Genomic DNA, 20,269 nt, shown 5'->3' on the forward strand with positions numbered 1-20,269 from the left:
AATCAATAACATAATTGCTAGCTTCATCAATAATGAAAATAATCACTACTTGCATCTCTACTCTGTTTTACCTCATTATAAATGTAATATATTTGGACTGTTAGTTGGACATAAGCAATTTTAAAACATTACCTTGGGCTGTGGGAAATTCTGATAGGCCTTTTTCTCTATTTCAGACATTTTCTAGACTAAACAATTAATCGATTAATTGCAAAAATACTCTAAAAGTTTAATTAATGGTGAAAACAATCATTAGTTGCAGCCCTATTCCGATAACTAAAACATTTCCTGTCACCAAACTACAGCGAGGCTGCTACAATCTGGATGTGATGTGAAGATGTCATGTCATCCATGTTAATAGTGCGGAAACAGTTAATTAATCAAGTAGGCGTTTGAAAGAAAATTAATAGCCAGTTATTTTGATTATCAATTAATCGTTTAAGTTATTTATTAAGCAAAAATGCTAAACATTCACTGATTCCAGCCTCTCAAATGAGTTAAATTCCAGCCTCTCTCTGTTTAATATGATGATAAATTGAATATCTTTGGGTTTTAGACTGTTCAATTTAAAAACATCACCTCAGGCTTTGGGAAATTGTGACGGCCTTTTTACTAACTAAACAATCAGTCGAAAAATTAATTGACAGATTGATCAATAAGGAAAATAATCATTCATTGCAGTCCTACATCGATTGCTAAAACATTCCCTGGAGGCTTTCGATGTGATGTGGAGATTCAACATTATCCATGTTTATTTACAATACAGTAATCAAATAACACAGATCTTAGAAATGCGGGGTGTAATGCCAAACGCTGGTCTTCTTTTTGTTGTTTTGTTTTTTTTACAGATTAAAGTGTTTCAGGCTGGATTTAGATTTTAAGTTTTAATTAGTCACTTTGCTGCGAGTGAAGTATCACACCAGACCTTTTATGTGGCCAAACAGGCCGCTTCGAAGTGTGTCAATTATGGAGGATGGGAAGCACTTCTCTAATGTACCCTCACTTTAGAAGCCCGGTGAGGCAGGTGTAGGTGTGCAGCTCTAAAAATCCTGGTTAAAAACACATCCTCAACCACACATGGCTCTGCAACCATATGCAAGGTGATATCATCCACAAACACACACCTACACTGACACCTACACACATGCATGCCCAAACACACACACACACACACACTCTCTCTCACACACACACACACACACACACACACACACAGGCACACTTGTAAATACACAGTAAGTTAGGTAAGGCTAGGCAGCACCTGTGAGCCCATGGGGCAGCAGTGCAGAGGGGAGCAGTTAGTTTGCAGTGTTTCGGCATTAGCATTCATGAGGCAATTATGCCAGTCATGCCACTCTTGTGTGTGTGTGAGTGGGTGTGTGTGTGTGTATTTGTGCATGTGTGATCTGTATTTTTCTTGCATGACTCTAATGTAGCACACACAGACTCACAAACACGCATACAAACCCCCCCCCCCCATAAACTGTATAAAATACACAATTATTCCTTTTTTTTAAGCTGCTAGGTGAGTCCATGTATGGGTGATGCTGTTGCTGCATTCAGGGCATCACAGTGAGACACAAAATGGGAGGGTTGTGTTGCATTATGCCGAGGCGTTACTGTATTGTATGCATGTATGTATGTATGGCAGCAGATGAGACAATAGCCTCATGATAAAAACCTGTTCGTCTAACACACTGCAGCACCACAACACCGACAGAATGAAAGGCAGCAAAATACCTGCTTTTCTTTCACGCAGGGGCTCCACAGAGAGGATGCTGATCCTATAGATGCGGCACCCGTCACCATTTTCCCCCTTTGAAGAAACGGAGAAGAAAACAGTGCCTCATCTGAATTGGACTAAAATGCGGTGGAGATAACAGCCCCCCCAATAAATCAATGGAGGCTCAACAATAAAGCGCAAACATTGCAGTTCCACACATGCGCCCTAGCAGTGAAAATGTGTGCACATTGACGGCTTTAAGTTAACATTATCTGTCAGGAATAACACTAAAAAAAGGCTTAAGGTCGGCTGAGGGTGTTATGATGTAACGTTAAACCACGACACTCACAGACCCTTTTTTTTTTTTTTTTTACTTTTAACCAAATGTGACTAGCTTTGAAGTTACGCAGGGTTAAAAACATGATGTGCCACTTCAAATCACAATTTTCTTTTTACGTCTCTAAAACAAGCAGAGCTTTTTTTTTTTGTTATTTCTTTTTTTACCTGCTTTCTTCTTTGCCGTCTTCGCTTGGATCCTATTGTGATTCCTGGATTGTTAAAGAAAATGTGTCACCTACATTTTTCATTGTAATTCCCAGCGCTGGAAGAGGAAATTGATTAGCCGCAGTGTAGCCTCGCTCGCTGTTCCCCTCCAGTACAAAAAAAAATAAAAATAACGCAATGAAAGCGTATAAAATCAGTGAGAGGACGCGTTTAAAAAATTATCTTTCGAGTATATAGTCACGTTATATCAGTTTTGTCGTCGGTGAATGACTGAGCGCTCTCCCTGTGATGCTCAAAGGCTCCACATACGACGCTGATGTCGCTCTCTCTGCCTCTCTAACAGAAACTGCTCTCACGGAGGTCCGCTCTGCTCCGTGGCCAAGTCATTGATTGGACAATATGGCACTTGCCCACGTTTGCATTCCTCAAGTACTGGAAATGACCAACCAATCATGCAGCGGACAGCCCTAATCATCAGTTCTGATTGGCTGAGTAGCGTTCGAAACCGTTGGTAAATTCCCGATACACGCGCACCTGTGACTGCTTACAGTTAATGTACATATTAATGCGCTGACCAAAAATGACTCGTCATCCATGTTAGCTAAGGAGCTATATTGTTTAGCAGAATCGTGACATCAAGTCATATAGCGTTAGTTATTTTTCTGAACATATTTTTATTGTATTTGCGTTCTTAATCACAACACCAAACCATATTTGCTTCCATTACACTTTCAACCTAGGCTAACGTTTGGTTGATTATCTAGCTACTATTCTAATTTTGTTTGCTTCGTGGCTGCTCTGTTTTTATCTGTTTTTTTTATTTTAATGAGATTTTTGTTTTCAAAAATGATCCTACCGCTTGTCCTCTATGGATTCGGGATCCAACGTTGGAGTTACCGCAATTCTTGAAGGTAATGTTAACATTAGGATAAGTTGATTACTAGCTAACAACTAATATATAACGTTAATGGGGATTGGTTAGCATCCAATTGTCCAATAGTTTGTACAGCAGCAAGGCAAGAGAGTTTGTGACTAGACATAGTACTGTAGTAACCGAATACTTGACATTTTGAGGAGTAAAATACATTGCGAGGCGCAACAATACAGGAGATATTGCAGGTTAGTTGGTGAATTGCCAAAAAACAAACAAACCATAAACTTTAAAAGGTCTGTTCATGCGGTCATAGTTAGGATTTTTTCTGCGTCCACTTCATTACAAAGGAGGTTAATGAGGTGTTGTTTGTGGTGCTCACATTGAAAAAAGACATTTAAAATATTTAACATTTCAATATGTCTTTACAGAAATAATGTCCGGGTTACTCTGGATAAGACCAGAGTTCATTGGAACTACTTTCTACTAAAGAAATAGTCCCAATGAAAAGTGGGGGGTTCAGTGGGTTAAAGGGGACACTGTTTCTGGAAAGACATCATTTTTTTAATAATGTGAGCACCACATATGAAATTCTGTCAATCACTAATGTATTGTAACCCACTAGATAGACTACATAGTAGAAGTAAGTGAGAAAAATAAGTTTTTTAATAATTTGGGTGAACTGACCTTTTAAAAGAAAATAAAGTATGCAGCCAGAAAAGTATGGTTTATGTAATCATTTTTGATTTCCCAGGCCCACCACTCCCCATTGCAGTGTATAATCATCTATTATGGTAATTGACTTTACAAGATTAATACCAGACTAATAAAAGGTGTATGTGAACTCTCTTCTGGGAATAAATAGGAGTTTAATATGAGTTGAGGTGGGGTTGCCCTCCCCTTCCTCCCTGTTTGGAGCTGTTCAATAGCTGCTTGATGAATGGGAGGAAAGAGGGAGGATGGAGGATGCAGAAGCGCCAAGTGATAATGCGGTGTCATCAGTTACCTTGACAACCGCAGCCTGTACATCTAACGTGTTAATTATGAATTTTAGCCAGGAAATTAGCAGAGGCTTGTTCCCTGTTCTTGTAGCTCAGGCCTTTTGCCTCCATCCCTCACTGCTGACTTAAATGATGAGAGAAAATATAATATGCAAATCTCTACTGCGCTCTGCCTCAAGCCCTGGCTTACATTCCTTGGCAATGAAAAGGTAGTCCTGATGCAAAAGCTACAGCACCATCTTAACCCTGCAAAAGCAACGTTAGCTACAGTTTACAATTTTTGTTTTAGCACACTAACCAAAAGTAAAACCGCCAAGGACCATTTTAGACATTTGCTCATTTTGACATGACCATTGCAAGAGAGATATAAATTCCTGGACAAAAAAATGCTCACACTTTAGCAGCAGGAGGACAGTTGGTTTTGTAACGTGCACACAGGCATGTCAGTGGAAAATAACAGATCAAATAACAGACCTCACAGGTCAGCAGGCAGTAAGTAAAGCAGAGTGCTCCATTTCAACGCCTGTCAGTGTTTTCGCCTCTTCAATGCTGTGATTTGAATGCACATGGTAGCTGGGTTTAACAGGTTTGGAGTGAATGGCATGTCCCTTGCAAAACTTCGTCCTTTACGTATTATGTGCTCCGATTTGTGTTACACATTTCTTGTTAAATCAAGAAGAATTATTTCTGTCTTTTGTTGTTTGTGGTTTATCCATTAATATTTGAATGGATACGTGTTGGTCTTGAGAAGTTTTAATTACCGCGAGGCTAACAACCTCTAATATAAATTTTATTAATTATATTTTCCGAGACTTTAATATACCCTATTATCATATATTTTTCAATACTTTGATTCTGCTTCTTTTGTATTGTATTTTGACTGATGTATCGGTCAGTATTGACCCTCTATGATGATGTCCTCTTAATACATGACAAAGTTTCTTTTTCCGGCAAACATGAAATTGGATTCACTTAGAGCATTTTATTTATTCATGTTTATGCAAAAGAATTCTTTATTTAAAGGCATAATGTGTCCCAGGGTTTCTCTTAGGGTTGAATAAGTCCAACTAGGGATGTAGTGAGGATTTTAGAAATACTGTGGTCATTGTACTTCAGTACATGCAGTTTTTTTTTTTTATAACAATGACCAACCAGTATACTTACACTTTCAGTGTATTATTTGATAATTTTAGACCCATTTCTTAAAAAATGACTAAATGTCTAATTTTTATGTACATGTTACAAAAATCCATGCAGGCATACAAAGAAATAGACCCCTTTAAAGAAAGTTGATGATGAAGTATATTGTGCTCTGTGCTCTTCATTTTATGTTATTAATTAAATGTAGCACCCATTTTCTTTCAACCAAAAGGTCTAAATTTGAAAACATAAGTTGATGTAGTCAGTAATTATTATCCTGGCAGACTATTTCCACACATTATTTTCACTAAAATTTAAAGTTAGACATGATAGCCAGTTGCAAAAACTGCCACAAAACCCCAAAATACAGAGGACATGACCACAGTGTCCTCAGTGGTTGCTGCTATGCCCTGAGTGCCTGTTAACCTGCCCAAAAAATGTCATCATGGTGGGCAGTTTTTGTGTCCCATGGTCTCTGTTTTAGAGGTTTTTCATCCCGAATACTTAATATTTTTGCCATGAAAATCATAAGATTTAAATATAGTATACAATGAACCTTTTGCAATACATACTGATGAACAAACTACAGTATGTGAGCATAAAAAAGATAATGTCAGCTTGAAAAGTGGTGGGTGACATGTTTGCACAGATTAAATCTCTGCCTCGTTTACTAGATAAAGTCATGCTCCTCAGATCTGCTGTTTTGTATTGAACCTCTCCAGTTAGACTCTTGCCAGCTGCCTTCAAGTTATCATCCATTTTCATGCAGATGAATATTTTATTCCAAGTCTGTAGGTTTCAGTGGAAAGAGCAGCACTGACCTGAGTTCAGCAGAAACACTGTGGAGGAACCGCAGATGGAGAAGCTACATGTTGGTCTCTGCTGAAATAGCCAGAGGAGTTGGCACTCGTATACCCAACCGTTTGCCAGCTGTTCCCTCACCAAAGACAACTCTGGTAAGCTTTATCCTTTAATATATATATATATCACAAAATTATATACATATCATAGCAAAAATTCAAGGCATATTAGGAGTATAGTAGAACATATTAATTTCACTGCAAAGACAAACTGAAGGTCCCTGCAGGTGTATTATAACAGGATTACAGTGATTTAGGTTTAGCTTGCCTACAGTGAATTTTCATAACAAAAGCTTCAAGAATCAATAGATTCTTAAACTTGCGATCGATGCACGGCTGGAGATCAGTTCTGTGCAGCACACTGAATTAAATGTGGGGGGGTTTCTGTGTGTGTTCAGCCTAGACCTCACTATTAAGTGCACATAAGGAGATTTTGATTTCAAACAATCATTTAAAAACCATCTTGACAAATTTGATTTCAATTGTGAGCATTAATCATTTATGGCATTCATGAGGCATTCACTGGTCATATTCTTTAAAAGGAATCTTCTTCAGTTGATTGTATTGAAACAAATCCGTCACCAAACCGCAGTGTGACTGGAAACCTTAAACTTAAAAACGATTAAAAGTCTTAAGGTCAGCTGACTCCAAAACATTTTGTGTTTGTGTCCGTTTACGTCCAGAGGGAATAAAACAACACAGCTGTCAAGGAGAAATGAACACTGAAAGTAGATTCATAAATCCATTAGTTCACCTTCAATAGTTAAAAAAAGTGCTCAGATTACAGAAAACAAAACTTTTTGATCCTTAGAAGACTATTTCTTAAAAATCACAAATTCAGCAAACCTGCTCCATTGTCATAATTGCTTAGAATTTGATTAGAAATTAGGTATTTATTTAAGCTATTAGGCAGAAAATAAGTTTGCTTACAGATTGGCAGCATTTTGGAGGATGTAATCATACTTGGCTGCATAAAGGAGCATTTTTCTCAGCTCATCATTTTTCTCATGTATCACATTGGTACATCATTCATACCGTTGTTTTAGGTACCTCTCTTGACAAGTGTTACATGCTGAAATACAGTATTTGAGAGATTAGTTTACTTGACATTATTAAAAAGGTAGACATTAAATCACACACAGCTTCAAAATGTCAAAGATGACAATAAAATTCAAGACTTATTTACCATTATAGTCCAGTTTCCTAACATTTATGTTCATATTCTGCAGTGCACAGTTTACGTCTAGTTCATTATTACTGTTGACTTTCATGCAGGAGACCACATCCCGCCACAAATCCAGCAGTTAATGTTGGAACTCAGTAACATAACCACAATCTTTCCTTAACCTTAAGAATACCGTAGTTACCATGCATATGTAGACAGAAAGCATTTTTTAAATGTTGGCATTGAATATAATGCAGCATTTTGCAGAATTGTCTAATATCAACAACCTGTATGGCGATAAGGTTACTAATTGTTGTCCTTTCTGTAAAATATGTTATAGAGTTGAATGCAATTTGTTACAAAATTAATATAGTTCTTTCTGGTATTAAGTACTGAGTGTTGAAACTTGAAGTATTCAATTGCTGTAAATGTTGTAGGGTAGTCAAGCCGGGGAACCAGGAAAACAGGAGTAGGACCCAAATGCAGACGCATAAGCAGAGTGGGTGCAGTTTAGTGACATTTATTAAACCAAAAGGTACAAAGCTTACGGGATGGTGAGGCAAGCAAAAGTCAAATCCAAAGAAGCAATACAAACAGGAAAACAAATCCAAAGGAAGGCAGAAAAGTCCAATCCACAGGGAAGGTCCAGGAAAAACAAGAACACCAGAACAAGGCTGGGATGCTTGACATGCGGTACTAAGTACAAATGACAAACTGACACTGAAAAAAAGGAAAAACTCGGACTAAATACACTTAGGTGGGGGAGACAATGAGACACAGATGCAACTAATTAGGGCGGAGCAAACAATCAAAACTGGAGGGAAAAGCAAATAGACAGGAAGTAAAACAGCAGGACACACACTTCAAAATAAAACAGGAAATAACAGGACAAAAACCCCAAACAATGACAATAAACGCTTGAAATAAGTAGTCCAATAGATGTTCTTTGAATGTTATGCACTTTTGTCTGGTTATGTTTGTTGTATGTATATGTCCTTTTGTTATGTCTGGCTATGTGTGTTTTTCTTTCTCTCTGTTGTACTCAGGTCTCTCTTACAAAAGAGATCTTGATCTCAATGAGATTACCCGATTAAATAAAGGTTACATATATATTTTAAAAAATTACTTGCAGTTTAAAATTAAAAACAGGAAAACATCGTCATAAACATCCTGAAAAACCCGGTAGAGATGATAATAGCAGTTCTGATCATAAACAGCCTTTTGTGTTTTAAAAGAATTACCATTGATCCCAAGGATGTGATGTTTTCCTTCGTGTGACCATTGGAGGAACAGAGCAGAGCAAGGAGGCGCTCAAATCAGGTGTTATCAACAGAAAATCCTTGGCTTTTAAGCAGGTAATCAGTAACAAATGATTCAGTATTGAGTACAGTTACAAGTGTGAGGTACAGGTGTCTGTGTAGCTTGTCACAGAGCATATTAAAGAAAATACAACTACAGGGTGAGCTTCAGCTTATAGATCATCATGAGGAATGAATTGAGGTTGAAAAATATGTTTCTGGGAGCTCTGGATGAAAATGTAACCGAAAGCTGGAAAAGAGACAGAAAAAAAGCTCAACAGAGAGAGATTTTTTTTTCAAGAGCAAAATTAGAGCATGTGGAGGAGGAAGATATGGCCGAGCAGATATGATTCAGAGGGGGCAGCGTGATGTGAGGTACTTCTTGAAGAAATGAACCTTTAATGATCCCCTTGGGGATTCAGTCAGTAGAGGATGAGGAGGAATCCCACTGTTCTGATTAGATGAGGAAGGTCAAACTCTCAGGTCTCATGCAGCCAACAGCACGTGTTAGCTGACACCTGATTTGTTTTCTCTGGCCTTTTTTTAACCCCCACCGCCTCCCCCACCCTCTCCTCTGGACAGGAAATCAGTAAAATTCCCCAGAGGGTTTCTGCACTCAATATGGTTGCTGTTGGTGAGAGTGGGAGAAAGAGGGCCGTCGTCTGCAAGATAAGTTTAAAGATACAAGAATGTGATCTAGACTATATGAGGCCCATATTAGACTGATATTAAATATCAGATCATGATGGTTCCCATCTGAACACAGCCACAGATAAAGGCGTTTTATTTACCAAGTTTCTAGTTTAAGACTAGACTAGACTTTTTTAGCAGGTTTTAGCAGATTTAAAAGAACATCTTAATGGAGTTTATGGCAAATCCAGACTAACACTAGAAAAAATAGTTTGACATTATGGGAAATATGCTTATTCCCTTTCTTGCCGAGAGTAAGATGAGAGGATCGATATCACTCTTATGTCTGTACGTTAAATATGAAACTAGAGCCAGGAGGCGATTAGCTTAGCTTAGCATAAAGACTGAAAGGGGAAACAGCTAGCCTGGCTCTGTCTAGAGTTCAACAATATACCTACCAGCACCTCAAAGACTTATTAATTAACACATTGTATTTTGTTTGTTTAATCCTTAGACAAACAGAAATGTAAAAACAACAATTAGCGTCTCTGCTAGTTGCCTGGCAACATTATGAGGCAAAAAGACTGTAGGAAGTCACTGCCCCCGACTGTTGATCGGCATGAAATAGTCATAGTACGCAACTCCCCTTAAAACCACAAATTGACATTTGGCAAACCAAGTTGTATAAAGTATTTTCAAAATCTGATAAATGCCCTCAAGTGATGTCACTTGAGTCAGTGACGATTGGAGCTGAAGACTACTGAAGTTTGAAAACACATAGCTGCAAACCTGGAAGCAATTGTTCAACGCTGTTGCTGGAGCAAACAAAGCTAAAGTTAGCTTGATTTAAACAAGCTAACATTTTGTAGCTCAGTTAAACAGCAACATTTCAAGTAACAGCTTGCATCACAAACAGTCCATTACAAAAATGAATGTATATATATATATATAAAATATATATCCAATATATAAAAACAATTAATTTACCATTTTATATTTCAAAACAATATAACAATCAAAACAAAACAGCCAAGGTCTTCAGATGACTCATAAATTATTTTGGAAACAAGCTTGGTCTATCTCAGATGTTGGACAAATTTCAAGCTGTAGAGACGATTGTAATCTAATTACAGTACATGTAGTCGATGTACTGACCAAACCAACCAAAACCAGTACAAACCAAATGCTCTTGTACGTGTTCCTGTTGGTCGCAAAATCAGTCAAGACAATACATGAGTCGTGCTTGGACGTATACGAGCATCAGAAGACTGTTGATTGTGGGACAGCTTGTTGCTCTCCTCTGCTGTCCTGCTCCGATGTGATGTTCTGTGATTGAGTCATAGTTTAGTTTCCCCTGCAGGCTGTTTTCATGTCACCCTCCAATCACAGGCCAGAGACTGGAATAACACAGTACGGGCTGCCGTGGAGCCTCATCGGTCTGAGGTGCAGACCGATTCTCCACCTGTGTGGCTTCTTATACTTCCATCCCATCTCCGTCTCTACTCGATTATACTGTCTCATGAAGCTAAAACTGCATTAAGAATCTTTGTAAAACCTCTCAGAGAGGATGCTGAGGGAGTTTATGCAGTAAGCAGCTGTGCAGAGCCTCCGGCAGTTCAGAGGGTGATAGCCGGGCTGGAAAACTTTCTCAGGGCATTTTCCAATGTCTGCTCCAGCACCACCACCTCCAACGCTCATCTCTATAGTAACATGTATGAACAGATAAGCGTCAAGACGGTAGAATGTAGGTCAAAGCAAAGATGACGTCCGCTTGAACGCTAGCACGCTGTAAGGTATGCACGCTCAGGAGCCTGAGAGTAATGTTCTCATAAATTAGGAGGATTTCTTTGGACATTCTTTCAGAGCATCTTTGGAGCAAATGTTCTTATTCACGTACAATATATTCTACACTGTGTTTTATCAGGCGAAAAGAGGAGGAAGAAAAAGAGGTCTTTGTTTCTGTTCCTCTTGTTTTCTCCTCTTTTTCTCATTATGTTCAGCCTTTACATCACTTCCTCCGGGGCAGGAGGGAGGGTAGGGGATGGTGGTGGGGTGGGGGTGTTTGACGCTGCAGTCGGCGCAGCGCTGCTCTCAGTGGTGGACCTGCCAGACCTCAGTACAGTCAACAGACAGGGATGAGTCAAAGTGTCCTCTGGCCAGCAGAGAGTGCGTCACTCATACACATGAGCAAACACATGGACACACACATACACACAGATACACACACAGGCATGTACAACCCATATGCAAAGCGCTGCCCAGTGAAAACCCCGTATCTCCAAAATGTCAACTTGGGACGAGCATTGTGAAAGTTTGAGTTCACTTTGGTTGGTTTTATAGGATACATTTCCCTCAAGAGCAGCAAATAAACTTAAATTGAAGTGACGACGAGTCACTTCGAAGAAAAAACAGCCTTGTTTTTCACTTGACTGCTGTGCTTTTTAGAATTTATCTACCAGGCTTTTAAAACTCTTAGACTCTGACTTCATAGCCATTGCAACAAAAGTTGACAGGAAGTTGCTTTGGTGAGCTCATTCAACTCAACATACATAATGTGGGGGGACAAAGACAAACAAGACTAAGAGTCCACAGCCATGCTAGCAGCTCTGTGAGGCTGAACTCAGGCACAGTGGTGTTTTGGGCTAAATGCTAATATCAGCTTACAAACATGCTCACAAAGATAATGTTAACATGCTGATGTTTAGCAGGTACAATGTTTACCATGTTCTTAGTTTTGCAGGTATTTGGTCATAAACCAAAGTCTTGGAGACATTAAAATCTTGACCAAATGATAGCGCTAGAGGGTTAAAGGATTATTTCAATTAATCCTGGAATTCCATGCCCTCCAATAGCTGTCAAGAGATTTCACTCAAAACCATGAATGTCAACCTCATGGTGGCGCTAGAAGAAAGGTATGGGGTCTTTCAATGAATTTCTCAGACTGAAATCAAGTTATCTATATCTTGAAAATGTGAACCTTTGATTAAAGCGGCTTTCCACCCATTTTACACATTAAGGTCAGTTCACTCGTCATGAGAGGTACTCAACCTGTGAAAACAGTTGTATGTCTTCTGTGGCTCTGGAGTGACCTTTCTTAAGTCTGAAAAATAGATTAAAATAGAGTATTGCTTTATAGCCTCAGTAAGATTAGATAAACAAGATATACATATGGTTGCATACATTGGCTCAGTCACGCAAACACATACATGCAAAGTTAAACAGCAGTGCACTTTGTGTTCTCACACGCACCCTCACAAATCACACACACACTCCTGCTTGACGATCATTTGGACCCATTCACACATTTACACACACACACACACACACGCTTCGAAAAAGCATCCAAACTTGAGACTTAACTTGTGCCACCACCCCTTATAATCCCCCCTCCAAACAAAAAACGGTGACCTGGGTTAAGTCATGTTATAATGTGGCATACATGCAGCCAGTCATCCAAGAAAAAGATGGAGAGTCTCTGCAGCCGTCGCACTGCCAAACAGCAAAACACAGCCATATGGCGGCACATCTCCATATGTCGCTCTACGGTTTAGACGAGATAAAACTGTGCGAGGCGTAAACAAGCGTCGCTCAGGCACACGCACATGAAAGCAGCGAGAGTGTAAATAAGTGGGGCGGTGGTAGCCCAGAGGTGAGGGAAGGGATGGGGGCAGTGTGTGTGTGTGTGTGTGGTGGGGCTGGTTGAGGGGGACAACACATACCACTGAGGTGCCCTTTAGCAACACAGTTAACTCCTGGTAGCTGTGAAGGAGCCGCTCAGTGGACACCAGGGGAAGCTGCTGGGTGTGAATGAGTGTAACTGTGAGGAAGAGTAACATCTCTATAGAACGAACGTTAGAAAATGGTGAAAATGAGTTTGATTTACCGTCATCAAAAGGGGTCAAGTATTTTATTTACAAATTTTTAATAACATTTCCTTCAAGATGGTACTTAGTTTTTTATCGTTTATAAGCAGTATATAAACATCTAATAAATGGTTTATAACACACTATAATGTAGTTGCAAGCCGATATAAGGACATATTACCTGTTTATAAATGTACAGCATTAGTCAACAATTATAACTTACCAATTAAGACATATTTTATATTATTACTATTATTATTATCTGTTTATACAGCAGCCTCCACTTATGGGTGCTCACAGGAGGAGCTGTTGACAAATACATTAATAAACACTTATATCTGCACTATATGAGTGTGTTGTAAACCCTTTATTAAATGTTAATATACTGCCTATAAGTGCTAAATTGGGGGGTTATAGTAAAGTGTGACCATTATTACTTATTTATGAACTCTTTTAGTTGGGTTCAGTTAGCCAGGTGAGGACAATGACATTTGAACATAGCTGGCACCAAGACACCCCAAACTGTAAGTCTTTGCAGTGCGGTTGGGCCTGGAGCTGAAATGATTAGTCGATTTGTCAATTAGTCAATTGACAGAAAGTTAATCAGCCACTATTTTGATCATTGATGAATCATATGAGTCATTTTTCAATGCAAGAAATGCCCAAAATGTCCGTCTTCCAGGTTCTCAGATGTGAGGATTTGCTGCTTTTCTTTATTTTACATGACAGTAAACTCAATATCTTTGCATTTTGAACAGTTGGTTGGATAAAACAAGTAAACTGAATATGTCAACCTTGGGCTTAAGGAAACTTTGCTGGGCATTTTTTAACTCTTCTCTAAGACTGTACTTTATCGACAAAACAATTCATTGAGAATATAATAAACAGATTAACTGGTAATGAAAATAATCGTTAGTTGCAGCCCTCATTAGGCCCACGTAATCTGAACCAGTTACAGGAAGTGACCCTCAAAACATGAGGATTTACGAGTAAAAGGAGACAGATGTTGACATTTAATAACCAGCCATTTGCTGAGAATGACATATAAATAAATATTACAGTGTCTTATAAATAAATCCCTGTTTTGCTTCAGTTCAGCCTTTATATCCAGTTCATGAAAGTTTTTAAATTTTCTGTTCTAAACACACAAGATTGGGCTCGCACGAAGTCATGATTATTTTGGAAATAAAAAGAGGAAGAACTGTAATTTGCATAAGCAGCAGCAGTTACTGTAGCCAGAGGAAGACATATTCAAATCTTTTGCTTCAAAAACACAATGTTATGCTGTTACTATATGCACATTGTTTTCTGTTATCATGCGTGGTGGGTTTTAGCATTTGTTTGACATATTTCTATTGTATCTTATTTATTATGTTTAATGTGTCTTATGTTTAAGTTGAAGTTAAAAGTGATTTACTGCATTGATTTACTGTTCTACACATACTAAGTCAGTATGTGTAGAACATTTTTGTGGTTTTGAAATTCTAAATAAAGTGTCTTTAAGTCAGTGGTGGAAACTACATTTACTCAAGTACTGTACTTAAGTACAATTTTGAGGTACTTTATTTGAGTATTTTCATTTTCTGCTCCACTACAGTTCAGAGGCAAATATTGTATTTTTTACTCCACTACATTTATTTCATAGCTTTAGTTACTAGTTACTTTGCAGATTGAGATTATAGATTAAGGTAACATTATTAATCTCTGGGGGAAGTTAACAAGATACCCAGCTGTATATAAAGTAAGTTAAAATTAGCTCCACCTTTACCAGCTGCAACATTCAGGTGATGAACACATGAAAGCATCAATATTTATAATCCAGTAATGTACAGTATTCTAAAATGGGCTGTTCTGCATAATGATTACTTTTACTTTTGGTACTTTAAGTATATTTTGATGCTTATACTTTTGTACTTTTACTTAACTATAATTTTAAAAGCAGGACTTTTACCTGTAATAGAGTATTTCTGCACTGTGGTATTGCTACTTTTACTTCAGTAAAAGATCTGAGTACTTCTTCCAACTCTGCTTTAAGTAAATTATGGATAAATGTATCAGAAACATGTGCTTGAACTATCCAAAGTAAAAGTAGTCAGTATGCAAAATGGTCTTTTAATGAGTGTTACATTACTAATGCATAACATACTGTGTAAGGAGCATTCTAATGTTGTAGCAGGTCCAAGAGGAGCGGATTATAACTACTTTGTATAGTGTTGGGTGGGTAGATAGTTATGAAGTTATCATATTTTTTATCTGTCAAATAAGTAGTACCTACATCCATCAAACAAATGTAACAAAGTAGTTGATAGTAGCTGCACAAAATGAAAATTCAAGTTCCTCCAAATTGTCCAATATTTAAGCAAATGTAAAATGTAAATGTACTTTGTCACTTTCCACCTCTGCTGACGGGTAACCTGAAGCAGAAACAAGCCAATGAACAAAGATGGAGACTAAATAAAAGGATCTTAACATCAACCTCGAACCAAACGCAGCTCCATACAAAGCTACTAACAAGATGATCACAAATCACCACACAAGTTTTCTGAAAAGTAATTCTTTTATTAATATTTTACAATCCTTTATTCATGGTTATGTCATTATTTACTTTTTCAGCGCCACTTTGCAAGTGTCATTATTCCATGCTGTCTGAAGACGACAACAACAACAAATAAACAAAAAACAAAGGAGAGGTTTGAAGAATGAGAGTCTATACAACACTTTTGTCAAGGGGCAGAGAGAGATTCACATTTCGGCTCTCGGATTGACCTCTCATCCCTTCCTCTTGTCAAAGAAAGTAAACAAAAAGGTTAAAAGCAGAACTGTCAGTCAAGTGAATAAGTGTAGAGTTGTCTGTCGGTCCGTCAGTCAGTCGGTCGGTCTGTTTGGCTATAAAAACACCCGACACTCCTGAGAACAGGGGTCCTCGTTCTCCTCTGGGTTTTTAAATGCTTTTCCCATCTCTGAAAAATAATATACAACCTACTACAATTAATCCAACAAATAGAAAATATAAAGATGGTCTCTCTTCCAGGCGCTGCTCCAAACATTGGAGGATAATATTCTTATTTTATAAAGGCTTTTGTGTAATGGAAATAGCCACTGGCAGGTAAAGAGGGAAAAATGCTCGTGACATTCCCAAATGACTGATAAAAATTACTATTTTCATACGAATCTGTCAGGGAAGATTATTTAGTTGTTGTGCTGTGGCGAAGGGAGCTGCTGGCGGATACATTTCCTCATAAAATGATCTATCAAATACTTCCTGAGAAATAAAGGAAATATCTACCTGGCATGAACAGAAGAGGGGAGGAGGGGGGAGCTGGCCGGCTGAGAGAGAGAGGGAAACAGAAAATCCAAGTGTTTTGGTTATAAAAAAAACTAACAAAAGAAGGAAAAAACAGGCTGCTGTGTGTTGGCAGCAGAGATCAGGATGCAGGGTGCTGGAAAAACAAAAACCATGACTTGTTGGTAGTAGGAACTGGGCAGTGTGAGTGTGTTTATTGTGAGCCCAGTCGGCTCATTCGAACCCGTCAGTGTGTAAACATGGAGCAGAGAGCTGGAGGACAGAGGTGTGGGCAGCAGTGCTGGTGTTGCTCAGTTTGTGCTCTTCAGCACAGAGAGAAGAGGAGGAGGAGGGAGAGGGAGAGGGAGAGATGAAGGCTGGTGGGAGACTAACAAACTTTCCATCCAGCTGCTGGTAGCATCCAACACCCACGACGCTCACAACGATCACTGCTGGAGCTTTGTGTGTTAATCTATCAGTTCACAAAAAACACATTTTCTCACTTCCTTCTAGTGGTATCTAGTCATGCAGATAGTTCTGCTTTTATTTGTCCAGGGTTAAGATACAAGGTGATTTTCAGTAGCTAGCAAAGGCATGTCTACAGCAGCATGACAAGCTGGAGATATTATTTTTACCAAATAATTAACAAAACCTTTGAGGAACAGTTTAACATCTTGGGAAATGTCTTTAGAGAGTTAGGTGAAAAGATTGATAGCACTCTGACGTCTGTCCAGCTACAGCCAGCAGCTGGCTAGCTTAGCTTAGCACAAAGACTGGAAACGGGGGAAATCGCGTTTGTTTAAAAGCCAAACAGTAAAAACAACGATTTGTGGTTTTACAGGAAGTTACGTGTGGGACAATTTTTAGGCCGGGAGGTTAACAGGCAACCAGCAAGTTACTGCTCCCAACCAAGAAATAGCCAGGCACATAACCCCCCCGTAAAACCTCAAGTCGTTGTTTTTACAATTTAGTTTTTGTATTAAACAAACGATATATAACGTGTTCATTTGTGAAGCTAATTTCGTTACCTTCGGATAGAGCCAGGCTAGCTGTTTTCTCTCCGTTTCCACTCTTTAAGCTAAGCTAACGGGCTGCTGGCTGGAGCTTCATCATGAACATGCAGATATAGGAGTGGTATTGATCTTCTCATCTACTTCACTTGGCAAGAAAGCGATTAATCATATTTCCCAAAATATTGCTTTAAATATGTATATTATGGAAACGAGGCAATGCAAATAAAGCTAACATTCCTCAAGAGAGTAGCCCTCCTCCACAACACTGAAGCAGTGTAAAAAAAAAAAAAAAAAAAAAAAAGTTGAGGTACAGCTAGGCACTGTGCGGATTAAACCCCTGAATCGGTTGCCTCTGACTACTTCAAGAATCAGGCTGAATTTCAACACTCTGTTTAGACTTTTTCAACCCGAACTACAAACATCTGTGGACATCTGGATATAAAATTATCCATCCACACAGTTGTATGTTTGCTGGCTATTTTGCTGGTAGCTAGTGTTTAGGGAACTCTCTGAATATCTGCGACTGAAATTTCTGCAGCCACCTCAGTACAGAGGTTAATGGAATTCAGTTTGAAATCTTAGAAATACCTCGAAACACGGGCAAATAAAACCAAAACTATATGTATGACTAGATATCACTAGAGAAAGATGAGGAAAATGTTTTTTTTTTTTTTTTTTAAATGTAATTTGGGTGAACTGACCCTTTAAGAAACAAGGTGAACCACTGAGCTACAGACGCTTGTGAAAGCTTGAGGGCCAAACGCAGAATTTTATCTTAAACTCTGATATATATATATATATATATATATATATATATATATATATATATATATATATTATAATTTTCCCAAGTATAAAACCCTTTCCTCTAAAAGTGTTTCCAAACCAAACTGTGATATAACACTGCCCACCAGGTAAAAGACAGTTACTACCAACACCTCGCTGGCTGTGTTGTCACACTCCTCCACCGTGGCTAGATGGGAGTAGGCAGGGCAGGATATTTTTAGACAGGCTGGTGGATTCACAAAATGAACCAGCCACTTTTACCACTTCACAAGAATACAACAACAGGACCTCTGAAAGACAGTTAAGTGCGAGAGAGGCCTGTGGTGCCACCTACGACCAACATTTACCCACATTTGGCTGGTGGTTGTGTTTATTCTCCACCCTGGTGTAACAGACGGGTTGGTGTTAAGTCTACGGCAGTCAGGTTAGGTCAAGGCAGAGCCTCTGCACACCAGAGGCAGGTTTACTGGTCGAAGGGGCAGTTTGTAAGGCTCAGTCGTGTTGAGGCGATGAAGCTCAACAAGTCCTTGTTGTGGCAGCAGCAGAGCAGAACAACATTATTTAGCTACTGTTTCCTGGCAGATGAGTTCATATTAACCGGCAAACAGGGACGTCAGAGCAAAGATTAATCATGTTACGATGATTTGTTTAGAGGTCAAACTCCTCATAAACACTTTGGCCTTTTCCACTACAAGAAGTTAACGACCCGTAACTTACGGTGCAACCATTGTCACAGGCTCGGCTTTTGTTTCCATTGTGCTCCCACCGCTTTGAACCAAACCTAAATTTCTGGTACTAAATTGAAGTCCAGGTACTCTCAAGGGGAAGGAATGCAACAGCCGGTTTGCAACACGGCAAACACTACAATTAATAACAGGGGACACGTGTTCAGACTGCAGGGAAGTGCAGGCGATATTCTGATCGAGAATATCTGACGTGTTCTGCTGCCTCGTTATGTATTTGTTATCTGGACTGGAGCCGGTCTCTATCGAACTCACCCTAATGCAGGTGGGGCTCTTCTGTTAATTAAATGATAAAGACTTTTAAAAGTCCTCACATGCAAAAAGAAAGTTAATATTAGCACCACATTTTCCATTCTCCGTCTGTTCCACTGCTGAAAAAATTATAAAATGCAGATATCCGTGGTATCGACTTTTCAGTGACGTACAGTATATCCAAAACTTTACTGGTTTGTAAAACACAGTGAAAAACAAAGCAGAACCTGAACCCTAGACCTTAGGGGTTCTTACAGGTTCAGGTTATGGTAGGCTCCAGGTTACGGGTCGTTAAGTTCCCGAGTCAGTTCTTGGCTTCTCGCTGGATTTACAAAACGTCCTGCCCTGCTGCTGCGTCACTGCTCCATACCACAAATTAGGGAGATGTTGTAACACTGACGCAGGGCATTTAGAGTGTGTGGTTGTGGGTGGAGGCTTCTACTTTTGCTACCTCTTTAGGGTTTTCCTGTTTAGAAAGGGGACAGAGCCTGTACTGTATGGTTAACCAATTATCTTTGGTTCTTGAGGAGCTAATATAAGCAAAAGTTTTTAAAGCCAACATAACAGGATAACACAGAGGGGAAAAGCACATGATAGTCTGAATATTAAGTGTGATTTTTGTGTCTTATCTGCCAAAACAAATCAAAGTCTTGTTGTTTTAAAGAGAGTTCCAGTTCAGGAAAAGATGGAAATAAAAGGCCTGATTATGGAGGGGTGGAGTGGAGGAGGAGGAGGAGGAGGGGGGATGACAGAGTGGGAGGAGTAATCACTGCAGAGGTGAAGATGATGAGGCGGGGTTGAAGGGTCAGAGGGCGGGAGGGTGTTTGCAAACCCGCTCACCCCCCCCTCCAGCCTGAACATCTACTTTCCCCAACGAGCTGAGATGAGATCCAGGAATGTCAGCAGGTGGATCACCCTTCTTCATTTGTTTGTTCTCCATCCGTCTGTCCCTCCCTCACTTCTTCAGCCGTCCGTTCGTCTGTCTGTCGATCTTTCTTGCTGCAGGTCACTGGAGGTCTCGGTCTTCCAGGTACCGGTACTCAAACGTGAAGCCTTCCTTCTTCCGCTGGCCCCATTTCTCATAGTCAAAGTAAATGTACGTTCCCTGAAAAAGAAAAACGTAATGCAAAAAAAACC

The 20,269-nt window shown here is 39.2% G+C and overlaps 2 protein-coding genes and 1 long non-coding RNA gene across 6 annotated transcripts in view; 1 reads left to right on the forward strand and 2 right to left on the reverse strand.

The window, feature by feature from the left end:
• shisa7b (shisa family member 7) overlaps nucleotides 1-2,618 on the reverse strand; it is a 46,721-nt gene extending 44,103 nt beyond the window's left edge. The window contains exons 1-2 of one of the 2 annotated variants that reach the window (XM_044172592.1): nucleotides 2,228-2,618; nucleotides 1,741-1,816 (exon numbers count right to left, since the gene is read on the reverse strand). The gene's annotated coding sequence lies outside the window, so the exon portion shown is untranslated. The remainder of the gene's footprint in view (nucleotides 1-1,740; nucleotides 1,817-2,227) is intronic. The other variant, XM_044172593.1, reaches the window with a different exon arrangement.
• A 170-nt stretch (nucleotides 2,619-2,788) lies between these two features.
• Nucleotides 2,789-8,338, forward strand: LOC122864867. The gene is made up of 3 exons (XR_006375321.1): nucleotides 2,789-3,138; nucleotides 6,028-6,195; nucleotides 7,702-8,338. It is a non-coding gene; the product is annotated as an uncharacterized LOC122864867 (long non-coding RNA).
• A 7,255-nt stretch (nucleotides 8,339-15,593) lies between these two features.
• Nucleotides 15,594-20,269, reverse strand: part of cnot3b (CCR4-NOT transcription complex, subunit 3b) — a 38,841-nt gene continuing 34,165 nt past the window's right edge. For all 3 annotated transcript variants that reach the window (XM_044172591.1, XM_044172590.1, XM_044172589.1), the window contains one exon: nucleotides 15,594-20,237. In XM_044172591.1, coding sequence (XP_044028526.1) covers nucleotides 20,139-20,237 — 99 coding nt within the window. In that variant the 3' untranslated portion in view covers nucleotides 15,594-20,138. The remainder of the gene's footprint in view (nucleotides 20,238-20,269) is intronic.

This window comes from Siniperca chuatsi, linkage group LG17, assembly GCF_020085105.1.
Source record: "Siniperca chuatsi isolate FFG_IHB_CAS linkage group LG17, ASM2008510v1, whole genome shotgun sequence".
In the NCBI taxonomy this organism is placed as follows: domain Eukaryota; kingdom Metazoa; phylum Chordata; class Actinopteri; order Centrarchiformes; family Sinipercidae; genus Siniperca; species Siniperca chuatsi.